At 41.7% G+C, this 24422-nt stretch overlaps 1 protein-coding gene across 3 annotated transcripts in view; it reads left to right on the top strand.

The window, feature by feature from the left end:
* Window positions 1–24422, top strand: part of adgrb2 (adhesion G protein-coupled receptor B2) — a 230078-nt gene that overhangs the window by 158163 nt on the left and 47493 nt on the right. For all 3 annotated transcript variants that reach the window (XM_030082255.1, XM_030082254.1, XM_030082253.1), the window contains 4 exons: window positions 9802–9928; window positions 20403–20506; window positions 20895–20997; window positions 21418–21568. In XM_030082255.1, the coding sequence (XP_029938115.1) occupies window positions 9802–9928; window positions 20403–20506; window positions 20895–20997; window positions 21418–21568 (485 nt within the window). The remainder of the gene's footprint in view (window positions 1–9801; window positions 9929–20402; window positions 20507–20894; window positions 20998–21417; window positions 21569–24422) is intronic.

The raw sequence follows: 24422 nt of genomic DNA, 5'->3' as shown, positions 1-24422 counted from the left end.
TTTCCATCTGACAGAGCAGAAGGGATCAAGACTGTGTCAAACAGCGAGACAGCATGGCAAGAGGGAGTCGGCCAGCGGGGCTTATGTGGGCTCTGTCTCCACTGGGCGTCACAGACGTGGACAGGCTCTCAGCTCATTTCCCGGGCTATCACAGCGGTCCTTAGAGAGCACGTCAACGTGGTAGCTCCAGCCCTCAGAGCGCCGAGCCTGAAGGCTTGTTGGGAGAGAGTTAGGTTGAAGTTACTTCTCCAGCTATGGTTCCCTTTCTGCTGCCGGACTCCGTGGATATCTGTTCGTGGATTGTTCGTTCAGAAAGCGCGACTGGTTAATACTGGCGAGAAAGCCATGTGAAGAAGGTGAGGGCGCTTTTATCCTGAGGTTGGCCAATTTGGCCTTCGACTTTCTGTATTATTGTTATTGATTCTATCACCATGTGACCAGCGGGGGTGGAATGAAGCTTTCGGATGTTACTGCACAGCCAGGGATGCACTTTAGAGCAGTGTCCCTTTTGCCCCATGTCAGATAATGACGTTAGATAATTTTAGTGATTAGTATTTGAAGATTGGACGAAGAAATAGAAGAAAAGGAAGGCTCCTCCTTTGCCGCCTGTAGGAATACCTTTCCTCTTTGCTTCTGGATCTGTAGAGCTTGAGGACAAGTAGGTAAGTCGCATTTTAAAACTCCTTGTAAATTTAAATTGTCACCTACAAGCTGTTGTGTTAACAATTTAGCACGCGGAAAAGATCTTATATGTGACCCTTCTGTCAAGTGTCGTATTTGCCTTATCTTGTTGACTTGATCATTATCCTCTTTATTCATGCGCAGTAGGCTGAGAGGGCAGTGTGTTAGTTCTATGTCAGATCATAGTTGCCTCTCTGGCCTTATAGGTCTATATTTGTGCCCAATAGCAGGATGCTTGTCCAGATCATCTCCAGTTTTCAGAAAAGTCTTCTGTTTGTCTTCTGTATTTTCTGTCAGATTACTCTGTTCAAACATAGTTCCAAGAATACAGTAGAAAATCAGCTGTAATTTCCTCCATAGATTCCACAGTGAAGCTTTTTTTTTCTAGAGACACCCTCTCCACAGCTCTGTGACGTGTCCGAGTCAGCACGGAACGCAGGCAGGCGGAATGGCAGACCGTTTGATGGTGGCCGTGGCCAAAAAACCTGTATCCCTGCTCTTCCTGTTCGCTCACTCGCTTGCACACCAGGAAGAAAGATAATCCCGGGAAAGGAGCTTAGAAATTAGCCCAGAGCCATGCCAGAGTGCAGCAGATTGGGAGAGTGGAGGTCACTCACAAAGCATCCCCGTCACACGAGACTCAGGGAGTAAGCAGGAAGGAGGGTTTTGGTGTGACATGTCACGAGCCACGAGAAAGGATTACATGCTAGGATGGTGTACTATGAAAACCATTTGGAAATTTTCATTTGGAAGTGAGTGAACCAGATAGCAGTCGAATGGGTTTCTACAACTGTGGAAATGTGTTATTCAAATCTCTGACCTTGCAATGGCTATTTTATTTTGCAGCAAAGTTGCATGCAAGAGATGTGTGACTATTATTGTTGTTATTTTCTGAATCATCCACATAGAGTCAATAAATATTTCATATCTGAGTCACAGTGGAAATAACATTTAGAAACATAAGCCTGCACATCAAACATCACAGCAAGCTTCAGATAATCTCATAACATGTTCCTCTGGTTATAAGACCCGTCTTTACATCAGTCGGTAGAAAAGAGGAAAAGCTTAGTTCCTACAGTTAATATCTGGGTCAAATATACTAATGCATGCAATCACACACATGCACAGGAAGCAAAACACGGGGTGTGCACCGTGGCCTGTGGAGCTGGATGAAAGTGTGCCGGCCAGTCCCGCATAATAGGTGTTCTGAAGGGATGAGTAAGCGCTGATGATTTGTGTCATGTGAAGATTTGCTTCACTGCTTCCCAGCTGTATTGAGAGTCAAACGCCGATGTGTGCCGGCTCTGTGCCTTTCTGCTGCTAATAGATGTAATGCATACCGGATTAGATTCCTTTGGCCAGCGGAGATGATTCCTTTGACAATTTTTTTTTTCTCCCATTTTGGATTCTATTATTAGATCCAGTCCTGATTTAAACCAACTGTCTGGGTTCATAAAGGATTTACAACACATGTTCACTCAAGCATTGAGCGAAAAATATGGCATATTAATTGATTTGAAATTCTCGAAATTTGTAGAAAACAATCAATAGAGTGAAATATCGAGTAAAAGCTTCGTAACAACATAACAGTTTCTGTTTGATTTTTCTGAAGTCCTTGTGCCAAACAAGTGCAGCAGAACACTGGGTGTCTCGCACATATGAGCAATTTATCCATGTCAAAGAAAAGGTTATGTAATTTCCCACAAATAATTGATGCATTTTATATGAAATACGGCATCGTGCTGTAGTGTAGCACTGTAATGTCACAGCGAGGAATCCTCCATTGGATTGTGGGCTTGATATGCTCTCCCTCATTCATTTGGGTTCTCTGGTTTTCTCTCTCAGTCCCCACACAAACATTTGAGGTTTTTGTGTGACACCAAAGCTCCTCATAATTGTGAATCTGAGTTTGTGTGTATTTGCCCTGTGATGGACTGGGAGCCACTTTGCCTTCATCCATTGTCAGCTGGGATTGGCTTCAGCTGCCCTCAACTCTGAATTGAACTGGCCAGTGTAGGAAAAAAAAATGGATGGTGGATTTTCTTAATGTTTAACAATCCAGCGCATTGCACAATTCCTCAACCACAGTAAACCCCACATAGTCATAGACGACATGGTCACAGACAACTGTGGCAGCAGGATGAATCAGCCTCGAGGTTCTCGCATGCGTTGCAGCCAGATTCATTGATGCCCCGACACCGATGAATATTAAGGACCAGCGTAACTGTCTTGGAGAACAATATCACTTTGCAGGGCCATGTCACTCTTGAATAAAACATGTGCGCTTGTCTGATCATGATTAAGTGACAACTGAGTTCATAATTTATTGAACATACATGCTGATATGGTCACAGGGCATTATTGATGCAGTTGCAGCGATTATCGAGACATGCGCAGTACGCCCAAGTCCGTGTGCCTTTGAGGTCCATGAGCTGTAAAATCCTACTGTATCAAAAATGACTCTTTTCCGAGCAGTCCCTCTGTCTTGGACTCATAAGCCTGCTCAGACTGATTCACTAACTCCATGTCAGACTATACTCTCTTTGAAAAAGGATCAGGCACATTGGGTTGCATCCTACTCTCTTCACCAGCTGGTCCCACAATATTATGAGACTTAATACCAATTGGAGTTAGGAGTATATGGCATGATTTACATGCTGTTGATTTATATCTCGGTGTGAAATTATTCCACCTTACCCAGTACTTTTATTACTTTTTGCCTGTCTGTACTCTTGACTGCTGTTAACACTGAAGAGGATGTTTTGCTCGCACTCAGTGGCATCTTTCGGGAAGCAGAGCAATGGAAGATTTGGCATACAGTTTATTTACTGGTGAAAAGGGGACTGAACTACATTCTTTGGTGACATTCATCTCATAAATCAGTTTTGACAGGATTTGCCAGCAGCCGAAATTAGCCGATGATGTTAATCCTGATTAAATCGATGACAGCTTTGTGGAACAATATTTTTTTCATGTAAAACTACCTTAGATGCTTAGCAACCGCCTGAATGATACGACTAATTAAAGAATATTTCTGCTCACATTAACGCTGAAACAGTGTAATATGACATTTGATATGTTGAGCTTGTGATATTATTACCCAAACTGATACTTTACATGTTGTCTTGATGAATATTAATTCATGTAGAAAAAGTTCTTCTAGATTTTTTTAGACATATTCCCTCCAGATAGAGGTTTTACTGTGGAGGAAGTGCCTCACCGGCATCAGAAGGAAGCAGGGACGCAGTGTTAATAGTAATGCGTCCAATACTGCGTGGAATATCAATGATGCACATGATTAAAGTATGACGGATACTCTCATTAACAGTGAGCTGGAGTGTGACAGTGGCAAACTTAGGTTTGATTAATACTGAAGAAGCCATTCATGGACAAATTATGGAAACCACTGATGAATTAGTTTTTTCAGCAAGTATTTTTTTTTTTTTTGTAATGATTTCTTTTTTTCATATTTATAATCTTTCATCATCTGCCTTTGTTTCTTTTGTCAAACACCCGTAGGTGTCCATCACAAGACCTTGGAATGGTCTTAAAAGATCTTGTAAATGGCGACACCACACATTAGCCAAAAGGTGTTGATTTTATAAGTTATTCGTTTCAAAAACCATCGTTTCTTTTTGTCGGCTGTGGTTCAAACAGAAGATCAAATAAAAAGGCAGTCATTTCTATGGGATGTGCTTACTTTTTTTTCGCGAATTGGAAAGCATTTTTTAGCTGCCTTGGATGAAAGATACTGGCAACACATCAATACTCATGAGTATGTGAGCGAGGCAGAGGATTTTTCGCTCACTTTAACTTCACAGATCCACATCAAGCTTTTGCGTTTTAAGGATTCAAAGCATGTTTTGCCTTTTTTTTTTTCTTTCTTCTCCTCCTTAACAGGGGGCAATTGGTTTTCATAGAACTGCCCTTTCAGTCAAGAGTTGGTGCCAATTTATTCTCCGTAGACATAAAAGGTCAATTTACACTGTTGTTCAGGAAGTACTTTTCTTATTTTTCTTTCCTGCCACAATAACATGCTATTAGGTATTAGGGAACAAATTGGAAAGCATTTCGGAGTGGTCCTGCCTGTACTGTACTTAAAAGGTTATCCCATTACGTGGAAAGTACAGTGTTCATGCCGTTGATTTATTTCCGCCCATGGCATAGTGGTTTTTTTTTTTTTTGTTTTTGTCCATAACAGTGGAAGTGCAGTTATGGTCGAGGGTGTCAGGCAGTTTGTTGGATGAACACTTGGGTTCAGGTTGAAATATCTCAGCAACAGTTGAATGGACTGACGTGAAACATTGTCATCCCCTGACTGAATCTTGTTTTACAGGTAATACTGTTCACCTTATCAGTGAAATAGTGCAACATCTGGCGTATATCGATCTGGGGTGTCAACACGCTTTAGTTCAGGTGCCCGGTTTCATCTTAAGTGGGCCAGATTGGTAAAATTGTGCCGTAACAACCATTAAATTTAAACATCAAAGTTTGTTTCCGTTGTGGCACAGAGCGTATATAATGAGAACGTCTATATTTTCACAAAAACAAAACAATTATGACCATGAAATGACTACAGTCTCAACGTGAAGCAAATTTTAATGATACCTTCTGGTGGAAAATGCAGTGAAAATGTTGTCAAGCCTTCTCCTACAGCTGTAGCATTATGCATGCTTTTACAAACTCACCCTGACTGCATGGCTTTAAGGCAAATACTATAGTTTGACAGATTTCATCACCGATATCTCAGCTCAGGTCCCAGTGTTGTACTTTGTTCGCTGCTGTTAAGAAATGTATTGAAAAATCAGTTTTACTTTGAAATTGTTACAGTTTACTTGATAGATTGGTTGGCTGTATTCAAGCCTCTGATGGGCCAGTTTTGGGCCACGGGCCTTATGATTGACATCCATCGTGCTTGCATGACATTTTCTATATATTTTCATGAAAGTTCCATTTATTTAAAATAATGATAGCAACACTTCAGAACATATTTCTATATTTGTTAGATTGTTTTCAATTACAGCTGCAGAAATTATGTCCATTTGAAAAAAAACTTGCTTATTTTCATCATTATAATACACTCTTCAAGTTTATTATATTTTTGGACCTCCTTGAAGTTGAATTGTCTTTGATTACAACTAAACTCCTGCAGTACTATGGTCGTGGTTTCTTTGGAATTGTTTAAATTGTTTTTGACTCCAGCAAAACACACTTAAATCTGCTTACTTGCTAACACATGCAATCTGTAAACCGTATAGGCACCGCAGTGAACGGAAAGCTATTTCTGTGCCTCAGTCTTTTTTTTTTTTTTTTTTTTTTTTTTTTTTTTTTTTAAGCTCATATGCTTGATTTTGGCTAAGGGTGATCAATTTTAAATATGGAATCTCAATGTGTGCGGAGAGATAACTACCTATGAAAATAAATTGCACTTTAAGTCATCATATAAAACTTTATCTTTCATTAAAGTCAAGACCAAACAACAGATGTCTTGATCTCCAAGCTCGAACACTTGGAAACGCTGTGTATATTTACACGTCTCTGAATTGATGTCTTTGAAGTCTGCATTCGCGATGCGTAGCCTGCAAACAGGCTATACTGATACTTGGCCTGTTTGTACATCTGGAAGCTGTTCTCAATGATAAGAAGAGCCGGCAGCAGTACAGGTTCAGTGAGAAGCGAGAACAAAAGTAAAACAAAAGCTGTGTCCTTTTAATCTCTCCGGCTAAGCCCCAGCTGATAATGTAATACTTCCACGCGCCCAGGGGGGATCCATGGCTGAAGTTGTAGTGGATCTGCAGTAACGAAGTTCAGGGTTTTTGTGCCAACTTTGCAGGGGGGGGACATGAAACTAATCCAAAGTCAAAGCTGGCTTTTTTTTTTCTTTTTTTTTCCTCAAACAGTCAAATCTAGCTGAAGGAGATGAGGGTCAGCAGTCAATTAAGCCTGGATCTCAGGCAGACACAACAAAGAGGTCATGGATAATGTGTATCTGTGTGCGTGTAGTGGCGTTATCTTTAGCAACCCCCTGTTGTGAGCTGTCAGACAGTTTGTCATTACACCAGCTTTCTTTTCGCTGCCAGACTGGCACCGAATACATTGCGCGTGCACGTGTGTGTGCTCGTCATTGCTGTAGTGACAGTCTGTCAGTAACTGAAGGCAATGAGAGAGTTTTCATGAGTACGCGCACTTTCCTGTTAACCGACACACATAAACGAGTGAACGTTTCCCTCTTTCTGTCCATCGAGCACATAATCTTTAATGCACGTGCGCTCCATATGGCTAACATCACTCTGTCTGAGCACAGCCATTTGTAAATACTTCACTTGACATCTCCCGGGAGTTCACACACTCAGCTCACATAGTTTCAATCCATATGTAAACTAAATTTTTCATGCAAATTCCTTTCTTATATAATAAATATGGATGTAGCACTGAAACTTGAAAATACCTCACAGAGTAGTCACACTTTGGAGGGTTTCCTTATAAAAGGTAACAAGTGCACATATTTTTCTCTGTCACTCTCTCCTGCCTATGCTTTTTTTTCTCCCTCTCTCTCTCTCTTTCCATCACTTCTCCGTCTCTGTCTGACAAGCGCAGAAACACACAAAGCCCCGCGCCATGTTGCTACCTGTCAAGCTGTCTGGAAGCTTCACTGCTGTGACTTGTTTTCTGATCTCGAGTCTTTGAAGTGTCACCGTGCAGATGATGATCATCGGGGAATCATACTCACATCTCATTACTGACATTATGAATTGAGCGCCGGTCCGCGTGTGCGTTCGCCTGTCTGTTTATCTGGTTCGTGGGTATCTGTGTGCATTCCGCCCTTGTTGGGATATACATTTGATAATTATTGCTTATACACTGTTGTCATCCTTGTTTAACTCTGCTGTCACAACCAAAGTGTTTTTAGTCCTGAACGATCTGTTGCACTTTGTTTTTTTCTGATATAGAGTTGTTGTTATGAAGTCTGTGCTCCTTTTACCTTTGTAAAGATTTGATGTTGCACATCAATGTGGACTTTGCCACATTTTGTAAAAAAAATATGGATAATGCAACAGCTATAGGACACATTTTTTTGGACATTTCACTGTGTTCTGCACCAGAATCATTCAAATTGTCTTAATGTAGTCAATTTCTGTAGATATAGTTTGATTTTGTGTCAAAATATACATTTTCATTTTGCACGCCCTGCACCACGATAGACAAAAAACTACTAGAGCTCAATTCTATTAGACACACCTGGTATAGAATACTGATGTTGCTTTTAATTTCTTTTTACATGTTCTGTGCAACGTCTCTGCAAAAATTTGATGAGGTCGCTCCTAAACATGCCACGCACGAAACAGGAGGTCGCCCATTATTTTTCACAATCCTACCCTTGAGACGGAAACTCTACTCAGACACAGTTTTACCAGTCAAAGCCCGTCTTTTTAGTCTATCAAACAATTTGAAGATGGCAAATCCTAATGTAGTGAAGTCCTTATCCAGGCAACACTTTATTAAATTTTCTCTCCATTCACTTTCTGAGGGTACTCATCGCTATTAGCCTGGGATGAGGCAATTAAGTTCTTGACTGAAGCATTAGCGATGAAAGAACAGCGCACACCGTACGGTCTGGATTATGATTGCGTGTCTTTTTTCTTTTTGAGTAATAAATGTTTACAGGAAAAAAAAAGAACAGAATGAAGAGCACAATCTGTACCTAATTTACAAAAAAAAAAACATTAACAAAACTATTTATGTTTTCCCCACATTTTTAAAGTTTGTCACCTGTGTCTGGAGATGTAGAGTACATTGTGTTTCCTCGCACATAGATCAGAGGCACCGTGTGGGTTTCCGTTACGTCAAATAAAATGTCTTTTGTTTTGTTTTTTTTCCCTGCTGAGAAGCCAGACCTCATCCAACCTTCCCACTCTGAACATGTTAAAACTCCCACATACTAAAAAAATACCAGGTAGTGCAAAATTCTGACGCTTTCAAGAATTCTTATTCCTTGTTTTTCCAACACAAAAACTCACAAGAGATTTTTTTTTCTTGACAGCCATTTAAATGCTCAATAAGAGAGTTTAGATATGATTTCAATATTTTGTGCCCAACGATCTGAGCTAATTGGTTTTATCAGATGGGATTAATCTCTCCACTGTCACCAGATCTCATCAGATAAACGTTACTCAGACCTAATTGGTTGCTCACCAGTGTCCAAACCGAGGAGCATGGAGAAGAATAACGATGACTGTGATACGTTTTAGGGTCAGTAGTCAATTAAGTTTTCTTTGTCTTTTCCCATCAGTCATCTGCTCGACCTTCTCGACCCTATAAGAACATCTTCGCAGCTGCTCTTATGTCTCTCATTATGTTCCCACCTCTCTTTGGCAACCAGAATAGGAGTCTATTCAGGGTTAAACATCAGGTTAATGTTCTGTGCAAAATGCTAGGGCAATTAGTTGGGTAGGAATCTTATCGATCAACCTCTGCACTCAACTTTCTAATGGGAGCATCTATAGGGAGTGACTGGGAGAGGGCTGCGGTGCAAATGCAGGAGAGGAGAAAGATGCAGCACAATGTAGTGTAGGGAGTTCAGTCGTAGAAGATTCTGTGCTCTGGCTTTCTTTGTGGCTTGTTGAGTGTCAAGGCAATCGACCATTGAACACGACTGACCTGATGCAAGGCCTTTTTCATTTTTTTTTCTTTGCCACGACCACAAGACTCTTAAGGTCTTCTTCCAAGTGAGATCATGGAGAGAGAAGAAGACTCAACAAAGATGTGAAAGGGAATGTTTAGGGTGCGAAACACGGAGGAGAACAAGCAGCGGGGTGACATTGGCTTCTAATGCCAGCAGAGTAAAAGAGCCTGTCAAGTGTGCGTGAGCGCTGATCACTGAATGTTAAACCGAGAGCGTGAATGGATGCACTTGGTGAACTCCAGCAGTTGAAGAAGAGACGCTCTCTGAACTTTTTTCTTTCTTTTCTTGCTACTTTGAGCTATACTTTCCTATGGGCATGTCGTCACGTGACGGATTTTATTTTTTTTCCTTCTTGAATTTGTCTCACAGTCACTGTTTATGTCCCTTTGTAACACCAAACCCCCCCCCCCCCCCCCTCACTTTTTCTCCACCTCTAGGGAAGCTGGCGCAGAAAACTGGGGCACAGAAGGCTGCCAAACGCTCGCGTCAACCACTGTCCACACCAAATGCCTGTGCAGCAGGATCTCCACCTACGCCGTGTTAGCGCAGCAAGCTAAAGACCCGGTGAGTCACCGAATGCACGGTCTGATGATCTCTGTGGGGCTTGGGGGGGTGCTGCCGGTGCTAACAAAGCGACGACTACGGGGCGGGGGGGGGGGGGCAGGTCAGTGAGCTGATGAGTTTGCGCACTATGAATTTAAATGATTCAGTGCGAGGTGTCTGAGTGTCACCTGAACTGTGCTTTCAATTTATTGCATGCGAGAGGAATCTCCTCGGTGTCCTTGCTTGTCTAATGGCGTGATGACTGGCCGTCATTTTGCACATTTTGCAACTTTTTCAAACTTAACCTCATCGCAGATCAGGTTTTTTTTTTCCTAAGGCGATAGGGACGTGTGATGTATTCAAGAACAGAAATTCAGTAGAAGAATTGAGACTTTTATTGTGTCAGTCTGCGATTTTGCCTGCAACACGTAAGCTGAGCGTCTATAAATACTTTCCTTGGCTTTCAGAGTGTGTTGGAAATGATTAAAAAGACTTTTTATCAGTTAAAGATGACACCTCTTCTGATGCATTGACCCTTTCTCCCGATTTGTTCCAGAGGTCATCCAAATGTCTGATCGCTCTCAGTTCGCCTTCTGTTCACAGCTGCCTTTTTCATCCAGAGGACTGCTATTCATCAAATACATCACATCACACGCCGCAATCCCATTTATTTTACACCTTTCTTCAACACGGACCCTAATCCACCTTCTTCATTCTGACTTTGTCGCTCTCCATTTTTTTTTTTTTTTTTCATCTCAGTCACATTTTCTATTGATCTCGGTTTCCTTAACAGTCTACTTTAGTCGCTTCGTGTTGCACTCATTTTCACCCTGCTACACTTTCATGTGTTGTTTCCACTTTAAGTCACAGCTTTTTTTTTTCCCCACTACGGTCACAAAGTGCTGCCTTTAGCTGCAGCTGTTAATTTGTCTCCGTGCTGACTTGCTCCCAATACCCACAAGGGCGGTGATTGCAAGAAATTATCGGGAGATGAGTTTTGACTAAATTTGTTGTCACACGTAAAGATCCGTGGCAGTTTTTAGCTTGTGTGTGTGTTGTTCTCTTTCTTAATGGTTAGTTTAGAAAATGGAGCCAGTAAAGCAGATCCCTGGTAAGCACCAGAGGGTAACTCAATGTGTCACCGAAATGAAAAGTGATTGTGAGGAATGAAGGATTTTGGGGAGGAAATGTTCAACCAAACAGTAGGAAGCCCGGTCTCAGCTGGCAGGGAAAGAAAAAAGAGAGAGATGGAGAGATGGAAAGTGGATGTTGTCAGCATTCGGTAGGAATGCATTAACAGCCAGTGTCGCTGAGATAAAGAGCCGCGTACTGATGTGGACATCTATCCCTGTGTAACCTTTTCAGAGGACTCCGCTGCTTCTGTATAGCACTCACTGGTACTATGCATTTACTCCTTTCTTTTTCAAAGCACATTACTGCCAGGCCATTGTGTCGCTATCTGGCTGACGACTTCGGTGTTTCCTGCAACAGACTGGAAAAAAAAAGAGAAAGAAAGAAACCTTTTTAACGATACTGCATGTCACCGGCACAGGAACGAATGGCAGTTGGAAAGAGTTGGTAACTAGTTGGAGAGCGTTTATAAGCTTGAGAGTCGTGAGTTGGTGGAGAATAAATAGCATAAATTGGCATCAAAACCTTGCATGATATGCATACGTGGACAGTTTTTTTTCTGGACAATATCAGGTTTTTTTTTTTGTTTCATTAAGACTGTTTGAGATTGTAATTAAGTAATTGTGGTTTTTAGTTTAGTTTAGTTTATTAAGATCCCCATTAGCCCCTGAAATCTCAGTAGCTATTATTCCTGGGGTCAGTGTAAGTGTTTGATTTTGCAAAACTATAAACATTTCCATTGCATAAACTCTGTGCCCCAACAAAGGAAATGAATTAAAGTTTAAATTAAAAGGTTATTATTCCCTGGTCTGGCCCACTCATCACGGCACAACAGTGAGTATCCTGACCTATAAATGTACATTGTGGTATACGAGCCGCACAGCATCCCAGAAAAAAAGCAGCTGCAGCAGGTTACAGAGGCAACTCAGTGGATCATCGGCTCCCACTCCCACGCTGAGAGGAGATCTAGTCCGGCCAGCTTCTTCGACAGGGCAAAAAGATCCGGGATGACCCCACCCACCCAGGACACTCTCTATTTTTATTTCTATCTTCTTCTCAAGCTGAAATTGGGCTGTTTCAGTGGCCCCTGAACTAAAATGAGTTTGACGCCTCTGATAGAAACAATAGCTGAATAAACCATATCTCGTACATTGACTATCACATTGTTTAATGCTAAGCTAACAATGGTAAATAAATGAGAAGTAAGTGAACCTGATGAGTGCAGTCATGTCAAGCGTAGAACACACTGAATTGTAGGAATGCACAAATTAATATCGTCTCCATTTAAAGAGTGATTTCAGATGAAATGGTCAACTGTCAGTGTGGGACTCTGGTCAGTTTTTGGATAATAGTCGGAGGAAGTTAAAAAGTTTGATGTTTTGGTTGCCGCATTCCTCAAAAATAGGTGTCGAAACAAAATCGAAGTGCGTGTTCTGTTAAAGTTGAAAATTGTATTGCAGCTATTGTTGGTTGTCTGTATACCGCAGGAGGATTGTAACCCCTGTCTGCTTAGATTGTCGCTGCAAATTGCACCATGGGGAGTTGTTCTTAGCACATGTACCTTTTACTTTTTAATCAAAGAGGCGATTGTTGTAATTGTTTATAGTTTAGTGACGATTCAATCACAAAGGTTTCAAGCCCATCCGCACTGTGAAAGCGTTCCAGCTGTGAGTCACTTACTGTTTATTGAGAAAATCAAAAGAACCGAGGGGGGGAAGAAATAGCTTATTCAATGTCGCATATCCGTTATGATTATTTGTGATGATAGAGCCCAGACACACCACACACCTTACGTATGATTTCTTCCACACAGTCTGCCTCTTTCAGTTTATCTTGATTGGCTCAGGTGGACTTTTTTTTTTTTTGTTTTGTTTTTTTTCACTTTAATTTTGTCATAAAGGTCACAGAAAAAGCCTTGCATTATTAAAAGGATAATAATTATTGAAAGCTGGAGGAGTCACGCCGTGAGGTATTGTGATTCTGTCTCCTTTATTCGAAGCACTTCACTGTGGAAAATGCGGGCTGGCATGGTTAAAATGTTTGGCAGAGCTTTGTGTTAGCCACAAGCTTAGGTTGGAGCCATTCAAGCAGAAGCTGTCTTGAACATTTGCCTGCCAGGATCAAGTCATTTAATCCATCCAAACAGGGCTAAGCCAGGTCGACACTGATGACATCAACCAGTATCTTAAGTTTTTTGGTGACATGTTTACTCTGACGGAGGGGAAAAGTTAAACGATTGCTCACCGTAAACAGTAACAATCTTCAGTATTCCTCTGGATTGCAATGCCTCAGATCTCCGCACCTTACTGGTGGAGTTATTTTATTCCCATATCCACCACTCCCAGCTTTTCCCCCCTTTCGTTTTTTTATTAAGGGTCAAAAAAGGTGATGGCCTCCAGGTGAGTAACTACGGTTATTCATTATTTTGTCCCTCAAAGCTTGAATTACTTCACAGGGGTCTGGAACCCATTACTACACTCGCAGAAGCATTAATTCCCACATTATGGAAAAAATACGACGGCGGTGACCTATAAGCTGAGCGGGTCACTCCAGCCGCTCTCTCCCATTGCTGTGACTCCTCTTCCAGCCGAACAATATTGACTTTCCTCTTTCCACAGCGTGAGCAGGTCGGCCATGTTGAGTGAAAGAGGGCTGGAAGGGAAAGCCCATTGACTTTTCTGGCATTTGTGACATCTGTGAAGAGTGTGGTAGTCATTAGTGATTCATCATTTGGTCCCCAGCACCACCATTAGATCCAGTGGAGAGGACCAGAAGGTATGGGTCAGTGTTTTTGTGTGTCAATGGCTCTCAGTCAGGAGGTTTTGCAGCTTGAGCTGAGTGCACTTTGTTGCTTTAGGGTGCTCCAGAGTTAGCTTTTTACTCCAGCGGAAATTGGATTGTATGAAAGACGAGTGAGGGACAAATTGAATTTGACGATGGAACGGGGAAAAAAAAAAAAAAAAAAGCAATACTCAGCCGCATCCAGACATGCAAACATTGGCAGCCACCAACATAGGTATGAACCGATTCACTTTAAAACACATGCAAGTGTACGCGCATTGACACTTCGGCACACTCACACACACACACTTGCACTTATATGCAGTGTCCAGACTGTGCGGCTGCTGGAGCAGAGCTGAGTATCAGCGGCCCAGCTCTGACAGCTTATCCTGGGCCGTGGCGCTAGGGACAAGGAGGGGGCCGAGGATTAACCTCCATGTTTAATAGAAAAGGGAGGGAGGAGGGAGCGGAGAAAGAGATGGAGGGATTTAGCAGCACTGGTGCCATTACAGGCCGTTTACAGTGGAGCGAAGGATAGCCAGTTAATCCTGTTTACTTTCTATAGCCTCTGAGATTTCCGTGTGTGTATGTGCGAGTACACGGCCGCGCGTGTTTGTGTGTCTGCGGAGAGACAATCACCATCAGACACAAGACGAGGGACGGAGAGGGAGACGGATGAGTTGATTGAGAGAGGTCATGAAGCAACACAATAGACCAAGCCACTTAATTTCTGAGATGGCTGCAGAGGGAATAGTAACCCTACAGATATGTCTGGACTCATTGGCTCCACAGCGCTCACGGGGATCATGGGATTTGAAGTTGAAGGAGGTATTGGCTTTATAAAAGTCAGTTTAACATTTCGTGCCTTGAGTCGATAAAGTGACTTACAACTCTTTGCCTCGGTTCCGTCAGCGCATGGAGCCGTTGTCCCGGCCGTGTTCGATGTGGAAATTAATTACAGCTTTCAAGCGCCTTCCATGAGTACAGTGGGACTCATGATTTGTGCTTGCCTAAGCAGGTAACCAGGAATGCGAGTTAAAAAGGTCAGTGGCTCCAGCAACACCTGAGCCCTGGATTCAGTCAGCGCACACAAACACAAAACAACTCAGATGTTTTGGGAGGTTCTCTTCTATTCCATCATTTATTTAAAAGCATCAAAGTCATTTTCTCAAAAGAACAATATCTGAAATAATGTCTTTCTTCTAGAAAGGTTTTTTTTTTTTTTTTAATGCTTTTGGCCTCAAAATGACCGGCTCTACTCAAGATGAATCGACTCTATTTTGCTCGCTATCATTACTGCTCCAGGCACCTAATCAGAATGGAAACATTCCAGAGCGGGCTCTATTATTTAGACCATTAATGACCTCTTTGCCTGATGCTTGATTTGACTGCGGAAGGACGATACGGATGACTGAGACGCCACGCGAAGGCAGCACATATTTTAACTTATCATGATTTAGCTGGAGAAGCTGTTTAGAGAGGAAAACAAGGTCTGGCCTACCGATGAAGTTGGACTACAAGGTTACAGTATGCAAATGTCTTGCACTTGTCAACTGTAATTAGGGGTGGAGGGTTGGTAAAATTTATGAGGGGCTCTGTGTGGAATTGCATTAAAATCTTTGAATCCGTTGTCGCATTAATTGAAGGTTAGCTAAGTGACGGGGGAGATGATGACTCAGGAAATAAGTGGGCAGAAAAAGGGGAATGAAGTAGCTGTGTTGGGCTGGCTTAAGGTGCTTAGTGGCCGAGTGTGGATGTGGCAAGGACACGTTTACTTTTAGAGCTAAGAATGGATTTTTTTCCACAATCTAAGAGCACATGCTCACTTTGTCTTGGATGCGTATAAATATACTCTGACCTGTCGGAGTGTTTAATCTGGCCCTTAGGATGACCTGCCCATGTGTAAAATTATAAAGAATACTGCAGTTTTTGTTTGCTGACTGTGAAAAAAAAATTGTATCCACCAGTGTTTCTGTGTAGTCAGCATGCCACGCCAACGGTTGTCAAATTTTAGGTTTTTTACTTAAAACATTTTTGTAGCGTAAATGAAAACAGTTGAAGAGGCGCTGTCTCTTTTCTGCCCATGTGCTAGCTGTTAGCTTTAGCATTAGCTGAAGCTGTTGTACTGATATTTACTACTTCGTTGAGCTCTTGTTTAGCACTGCAATAATCCTGAACTCAGTCCTGTGACCAACATTAGCTTTAGCTTGTATCCACGTTACCTAGTCTCTTTACACTGTTGATAGTTCTGTTTGTACTAATTGGTGAGGTTTTTTTTTTTTCCCAAGAATCAGTCATGTTCCAATTAAAGAGCATCTTCTTCCAACTAACCAATAAATCTGCTGAGCATAACGAGTGAATCAGACTCATGTTTCAGTAGCTAACCTGTTAGTAATAGCACTAAAATCACTAATTTTTGAACTAGTAACTATAACCAGCTACAATTTTTTTTCCTAACAATAGTGGTGATCGGTGAGATTATTGCCTCCCAATTAAAATTCAGCATTCTGCAAACCTGCAAGGCTCCTTACAGCACATCTTCTGCATGATGAATCTACAGCATTACCGAGGAAGAGATTAATGGCACTGGCCTTTTGTTTGCACTTTATTTTGAGGGACATCATCTTCTTGCTGATTTTCAGGGTTTTGCAACAACAAGCAAAGTTACTTTAATAATAATGTAAAAAAAAAAAAAAGTGGGCAAGAGAGCTACATGTATAAGGTTATCACTGCATCTGGAGCTTTGCTTTTTAAGTCCTAATGTTGGTCGTGCAGGTTATCACCAAACTAAGGTGACTTAAAGCCTATCAAGCTGAACCCTCGAGGGTCTGCTGAATTGATTAAGTTGTAATATTTTGCAGGCAGAAGTTACCCGGTGCCACGACAGCAAAGCGGGCACCTGAAAAGCAGGATTGCTAGATTAGCAAGATGCAGACTTTAAAGTCTCCGCAGGGCCATAGTCCTCTGCTTCGCTGTGCTCGTGCAGTCTGCCTTCACCGTGCGGGGACAAAAGAGGCCTTGAATTGGAAATGCCAACTTTTCAGGAAATGCTCAGCATTTCACAAGGGGGAGATCTTTTTTCTATAGCCTACATACTGTTATATATGCTGCAAATGGCACTCAGTGAAAGCAAGGGGTCGTCAGAATAATGACGGTGCTGCGATACGACATTCAACATTTTTACTTCAACATTAAGATTTAGATTTTTATGGCCTCTTGTGAGAGCAAAAAAGAGCAGCTACAATGAATTTTCCACATATCATCATGGAAGCTAATTTGAGATAATTATAAAATGCCTAATTATATATTTTAGCATGCATTTTTAATTGTATTTCTAGCACCTGCTTAATTTAGGTCCAGTATTCTTTCAGTTTTGCTTTGGTTAGCCAATTCCAGAGGGAGATGTGTTGCTCTTTAGCTGTTAAATGTGCTCCAAGCTCATTTCTATCCGTTAGTAATTTGATGCTGAGTAGAATATAATCAGTTGTTAGCGATTCTGTCCAAAAATGGTAGCACGCACTTTGTGTACAGTAGAGATTCGAGTAATAGTTGAAAAAAGACAATGGCAATGCTGACACACAGGAAACAGCTTGGTCGACTTGAGAAGAATTTTTAGGTGGATGTATAGATGTGAGAGAATCAAACTATCTAACCCTACCCTGGACTACACTAGTGCCCAAAACTTTATGCGGTTCGGCTAAGATCCACAGTAGTTGTTGGCCTTCTCCAAATGTTCTTATTGGTTGAGTTTTGTCAACATGCAATGAAATAATTGCAGCCAGTCATCTTTTAACGCGTTACAGCCATGACCATTTGTAGCCCTCCTGATTTAAAAATCAAAGTTAGGAAAAAAACTTATTTGTGTGAGAAGCAATACATGGAGAAACGCAGAGTATTTGTAACACTTAGCACTGCCAGCACAGGACGTGTTGTGCTTTTTGTTGTGAAAAAGAGCAATAAAACAACCTAAGATGTGTTTTCATGGCTTACAGTTGTAGTTAAAAAAAAAAAAAAAAAAAACAACCTCTAATTGCGGCTATTTCTAGAATGCATCCAAAAGTTTACTTTCTTAAAAACCCACAATAAAAAAGATCATAAGACAACTTTCGAGAGAATGAATGCCCACCATGACACTCTGTGCAAGTTTCCTGGAGAAGCTAATGAGCAGGTTGCAGAATGGAGCCAGCACTTGCAGTGTTGTGTAATCTCAGCACTCCATGTGCTCCCTGCAGGAAGAAACAGTGCTGAGAAAAGGAGCAGCAATGTACAAATGGACATAGGAGTTGTGAGTAAGAAATGCACATCTCAAAGAAGCGAGGGAAGAGTGTGAGATCAGGAGAGAGGAGAGAGGGGGTGGCAGCTGGATAGGTAGGAATAGAGGGAGGAGGAGTGTCAGTGAGAGGAGATAAGTAGGTTAAACTTCCTGAGCTGAAAATAGCTATCTTCTCCATCACATGGTAGCCAAGCTGCCCAGGGGAGCCTGGCCATATACAGCGGCGCCTCGGCACACACTCTTCCTCAATCTGTATTTTCCTCTTCCCCCCCCCGTACGCGCACACGCCACACACACTCACAAAACACGTGCTGCACCAATTGCAACATAATATCACAATATCTGTTTAGGGCAGGACTTCTTTTGTGTGACACAGTCGCCTCGGGCTCGATGTGTTACGTTTGTCTTGTGCCTGTTTGTGTGGTTATTTGCAATTTTCATTTCCCCTTTTGCAGCATCCCTCCAATGTTATGAAATTAGACTTTTAATCTTATCATGGCAGCCAATTAAGAACATGGTATTAGACAAATTGACACAATAAAGACTTGAGGGACAATTTGAAGACGCATACTGAGTAAATTACGAGCAGATCGTGATTTATTCTATTACCTTTCTTGCCGAGGCTAATTCAAGAGACGGGAAGAGAAAAGGGGGATTCAGTCGGCTTGGGAAGTGTGTATGTGGGTGTATGAATGTGTTCGCAATGCATCCCGCATGTTTGATCTGTCATACCTCCAAAAAAAAAAAAAAAAAACACAGGAATGCCTGCATATGCTTTGACCTTCCTCTCTACATATCATCAGCTGCGTCTCGCTGTCCTCCAAGGCTTTGCCTGCTTCTTGAAGCAGATGTTTGTCATATGCCCTCTTGCTCTTTCTTCTGTCTTATGAGGTGCTTCTGATTATGTTTCACCTCCATTCTCCTCCCTCAGTGTGTGTGTGTGTGTGTGTGTGCGTGCTCTATTGGTATTCCAGCCTATTCCACTTTCCTCCGCAGAAATCGTCTTTCCTTTGATGGGCCAGGGAAAACCACTAAAAGCGAAGCTTTGGCTTTCTCTTATTTTTTTCCTCTTTCCCTCTATCTATTTCTTCATCCTCCTACTCTTTTGCTTTTGCTTGCGCGTCCTTAACTCTACCCACTTCTCTCTCTGAATCTTTCCCTCCGACTTTCTTTTTACATTGCGTTCTTTCTTCGGCTCCAAACTAATAAAGAAGCCCTGTTTTTTTTCCCCCCGTCTGTCCTCTGCATTCAGCTAATCTTACACAGACACACACGCATTTTTATGCAGCTTAGATACTTACTTTCAATTACTTAGCGCATCTGCCTGGACGTGCCTTTGTTCGCGGCTATGCTGTTTATTTGCAGCAAAAGACACCTTGTGCAGCCGTGTTTGCATACAGTGATAAATCTTTGGGATGAAAGGCGAGGCTGGCCGTGGTGGGAGGTAAATTGAGGTAAATTGTGTGATTGAGAACTTAAAAGCGGGCCAAACATCAAGCCCATTTGGGACACAGCGGGATGCATGCTTTTCCATGCAGCTTCATTTGTCTGCTCTTCATTCTTTCAGACGCACACCTCAGGAGCCGAGGCGTTGCTGTGCACCATGACCTGAAATTCTTAATTATTCCCTGTAGTGGATTGTTTTGTACACTGTTGTGTGAAATCGTAGAAGAGGTCGTAATGGGTGCACAGAGGATGCAAATAAGTAAAGGTATACAGTAACAAGCCAATTGTCAAGGAAGGGATTCGATTGGAGTTTTTAAAGGAAAAAAAAAAATGTCTTTCATTGTAAATAATGGACTCTGATTTCGAATTGTATACTCTGTCTGCAACCCCAAAAGTTATGTCGGCGAATGCACAGTGGTCAATATAGCTGCAGTACGCTTAACAGATAGCATCTTTCAGGGTGGTGTAATTATGTGTCATTATCCAGATCCATCCATGGTAACAGACTCTTGTAATTCTAATTAAAGGTAATTGCATATAATTAGTGGAGGATACCAAAAGGATTAGAACTAAGAGATAGTACGAGTTATTATATACTGTAAGTGCAAAGCGGGAAAATTGCCAAGGACTTACTTTCATCTTTACAGAGAACCAATTTAGCATCTGTGTTTTTGTCTGTCTGTCATTCAAATTCATCTATGCATAAATCTATTCCTGCTAAACTGATCTCGCTTTACTGTCCTCTACCTGTGTCTAGTTACCTATGTACTATCTGAGAAGTCTGCTTGTCACTGGTTTGCAGTAATATATTAACATTTTTTTCAATCTTCCTCCCTCCTTTCCCCGTCCTTCTCCACCCTTCAGGACATGGGTCCGACCAGCATGCCCTCTGTGCCCCTCATGGTGGGCTGTGGGGTCTCTTGCACTGCACTCCTCATCCTGCTGCTAATCTATGCTGCCTTCTGGAGGTGAGAGTGCTCAGCATTGCACATGCACATGTCTTTAATTATATTTATGTATTTTATAGTCTCAAAGTTCCAACTTCTATCAGCCCAAATTTAAAAAAAAGTTTCTCTTGAGTTAATGTACCCTGCTGTGCCGAAACAACAGTGAGGCCTAATAAGGAACAAACAGCTCAACTATAGCAGGGGGTGGTGATTAGTTAGGGGTTTTTTAGTGTTTGTTTGTTTTTGTAACATGCATGACAGATGGCCAAATCAAGCCAGTGACTTTGCAGTGTCCAGAAAGTTTCTGTTCAGTTCTTCAATCTGTCATTAAGACTTAATTCAGACATCTCTTCTCTCCCTCTCTCTCTCTCTCCCTCCCCCTTTCTTCCATTTATGCTTTCTTCTTTAGGTACATCCGATCGGAGAGATCAATCATCCTGGTGAATTTTTGCCTCTCCATCCTGGCCTCCAATTTATTGATTTTGGTTGGACAATCACAAACGCTTAGCAAGGTAAAGGTGGCACGTCCAGAAACATATCTTTTCTCGTGCGTCTAACATTTACACGATTTTTGTAGTTGCGGTCTGCATCGAGGGTGTGAAAGAAAGCTCAGAAACAAAGCTGTCAAAAACTAGAAGAGGTCAACAGCAGTCAAATCTCATATGTGCATTTCCGTCTTGTGGTTCACCTTGACTCAGCAGGCCGGCGCTATGTGGAGGTCAGTCCTCAGCAAAGCAGAGAACACAGCAGAGTCAGGTTGAGCTCTGACATTTCCAAACAGCGTGATTAATCAGATCTCACTTTGTCCTCTGGATTTTGTGGAGGTTTTGTTTTTCCTCCACTGACTACTACTTTCATGTGGTTAGAGGTCCAAAATATTGCAAACCACTGAGGTATCTTTCTTTTCTCCATGTCGTTTCCTTGGTCTTCAGGGCCTCTGTACTGTGACTGCTGCCTTCTTGCATTTCTTCTTCTTGGCGTCATTCTGCTGGGTGCTGACTGAGGCCTGGCAGTCCTACCTGGCCGTCATCGGCAAAATGAGATCACGACTCATTCGCAAGCGTTTCCTGTGCCTCGGCTGGGGTGAGTACTCACACAAGCAGCAGCAAGTGACCTGCCATGAAAACTACATCACTTTTAGCGTTACTTCCATATGCATCATGCAACCATGCTTTAGTTATTTCTGATCTATGGCATTTCTCTTTCAGATTTAAAATTCTGTCTTTTTCACTTTGCGGAGCACGGTTGCACAGTGCATGGTACCACAATGTATTGCAGTTCATTCTTTTGCTATACGTAAATTGCAATAATGTTAAATCTGTGATAAATTGTGCAGCCTTAGTCATAACGGTTCTTTGAGTTCTTTTCCACTTTCTCTGTATCGTCGTTGCCTCCCTCCTCATTTTACTAGACCGCAGTATTTTACACAAAGGAGCACATATCACTGATCTGTGGTAATAAAAAAGACTCACTCTCATTCGTAATTACAGTTTTTGTTTTTTGTTGTTTTTCTTTATTTTATTTTAGTCTATTCCCAAACTGTGTTTGAACAGGGCTGCTGGTGCTGCCACATATTTTTGCTCACCTGAAATAATTCCAGTTTCACTTTTTCTCCCTGGTGGATGGCGGTAGCCGCTCTCACTCGCAAATAAAATGCCTGAATTCAGTTTGTGACAAGTATAAAATGCAAAAGCAATACGTTTTCATTTAGAACATTATATAAATGGGGCCTTACTGCTGGAATAAAGAAAACAGATCTGTCTTAAGAAAACTTATCATTACTAATGTTAACATCCTGTTGATTATGATGAATGCATCCGCTCATATATCCTGTACTATTGTTAATTTAAATCAAAGCTGTGGAAGTTCTGGTAACCTCTCCATTCCCACTGCCAATAGGTCCTCTGGCAAATGGGAAATAGCATGCTGTAGCAGAATTGTCAAAAATATACTACAAGACGTGCTTTTCTATCATGAGATCAAAAATGGATTTTTTTTGACATGGAGAGTTTGTGTTCTTCTGCTGTTCATGCTTAGTTAAATGGTAACTGATTGCAGTCACAGTACATCACTGTGTGTGAATTACAGTGGGAGCTCAGTAAATTGGTGTCACAAGTCCTTTGCATAAGTTGTCGCACACTTTTCCATATAACAAACTATTTCTTTTGGATCATAGTCCTTCTTTGACATTATACTTCTGTCATCGTTCCATCATAAATAGTTTAAAAAAAAAAAGGCTGTCTTTGATTTATCTTTCATCTTGACTTGCCATAAGGTATTATTGACTAAATGAATGCTGCATGACTATACATGGGTTCACTAGAGCAAATTTTTTTGCACGCCCACACAGTGACTTCAACAATTTGGTTTCCTTGGCATTAGCATATACTGCTACATGCATTAAGAAGTGATGTGATTTCATATGCATGTTTGCAGGAAATTGAAGCTGCATTCTGAAACAAACTGTTCAAAAAGGAAAAAGCTTGAATTATTAATACTCAGTGACTCTATGGCATTCGGTCCTCTTTGCTCTCAGCGCGAGCAGAAGTGGCTTCTCGTACTGAAGCTATAGATTGTCCTTTTGTGCCAGATTGTTAGCGTACGACAAGTGAGGATGCTTTCGTGGATTAGGTGATGATTGGAAGCTTGTTGTCTGGCATGTATTGGTGCTATAGCTCAGCACGGCCTCGCTTTGCATGGAAATATAACAGCTCATTCTGTTGCATGGTTCAAATTGTTGGCTTAACCGTCTTCATCTGTTGCATTCTCATTTCCACCCTATTCTTCTTTGCTGTAAGCTGTTATTTGCAGCTGGATTTCCCAAAAGATATTCATTACGGTCTCTAATGTAATTCTATCCAATTCAGCCAGCGCTAGATCCGAATTCTCCCATGCATATGCACTCGTAAACCATGTCACTGTATACATTCAGAGTACAGGTAATCTCACTCCCGCTGCCATTCAGCTGTGTATTGCTTCTTTTCCCTTTAGCCTCCATGTCATTCTATTATGCTGTCCTCTGAATGCGCTGCAGCCTGGTGCAACAGGCACCAGGGATGTTGGAGGATAATCAAAACCTATGATAACATCTGTACAACACTGGCAAGATGCTTTGCGATATCCCCACAAATTACTAACACAAGTTACACAACATAGCCGAGCAGTCTCACCCACCCACACACACACACACACACACACACATATGTTGTCATCACTTCAGGGGACTTTGCATCATCTTACGTTCTTTTATTTTAGAATTTCTGATATAGAGGAACACCATTCTGATAATCTGAACCCAATCCAAACATCATCCAACCTTATCTTCCTGTTGGGCAGGTTTGATTCTCCAACAAAAATGTATAATGCCTTGCCTTTTCAGACATAGTTTAATCATAATAAAAATCACATCTAATACATCCAAAGTGTATGAGTTTGTTGTTGGGTTCAGAATTTTTATCCCCACAAAAGTCTAAAATTCATAAGGGCTGTGAAGGTTGAGGGACCTCATAAAGAGAGGAAAACACACACACACACACACACACACACACACACACACACACACACACACACACACACACTGGCTACTCATTTAACTTTATTGATCCCTCTGCTCTAATCTGCCAAGTCACTGATGCCCTTACCAGATACAGAAGAGGGAGAATGTATAGATTGTTGTACAGTCAAAGATTCGAGAGATACTGACGCAGTGCATGTGTGTGTTTGTGTGTGTGTGTGCACGCACGAGCGCGCGCAAGGTTGATCTATAATGGCTGATATTAAATGATACACACGGAATGCATGAAACACAGCTGTTAATCATCCTCATGTCCATTCTGCGGTTCCTTTCCCACCAAAATGTGTGATTGAAATGAGTTACCATGGAAACGGGAGATTTGGATTGTGACAGGATTCACGTTAGGATGTGCGAGCCTGACAT

The sequence above is a fragment of the Salarias fasciatus genome, chromosome 22 (assembly GCF_902148845.1).
Source record: "Salarias fasciatus chromosome 22, fSalaFa1.1, whole genome shotgun sequence".
Taxonomy (NCBI): domain Eukaryota; kingdom Metazoa; phylum Chordata; class Actinopteri; order Blenniiformes; family Blenniidae; genus Salarias; species Salarias fasciatus.
This window is presented reverse-complemented; position numbering and strand designations above follow the sequence as displayed.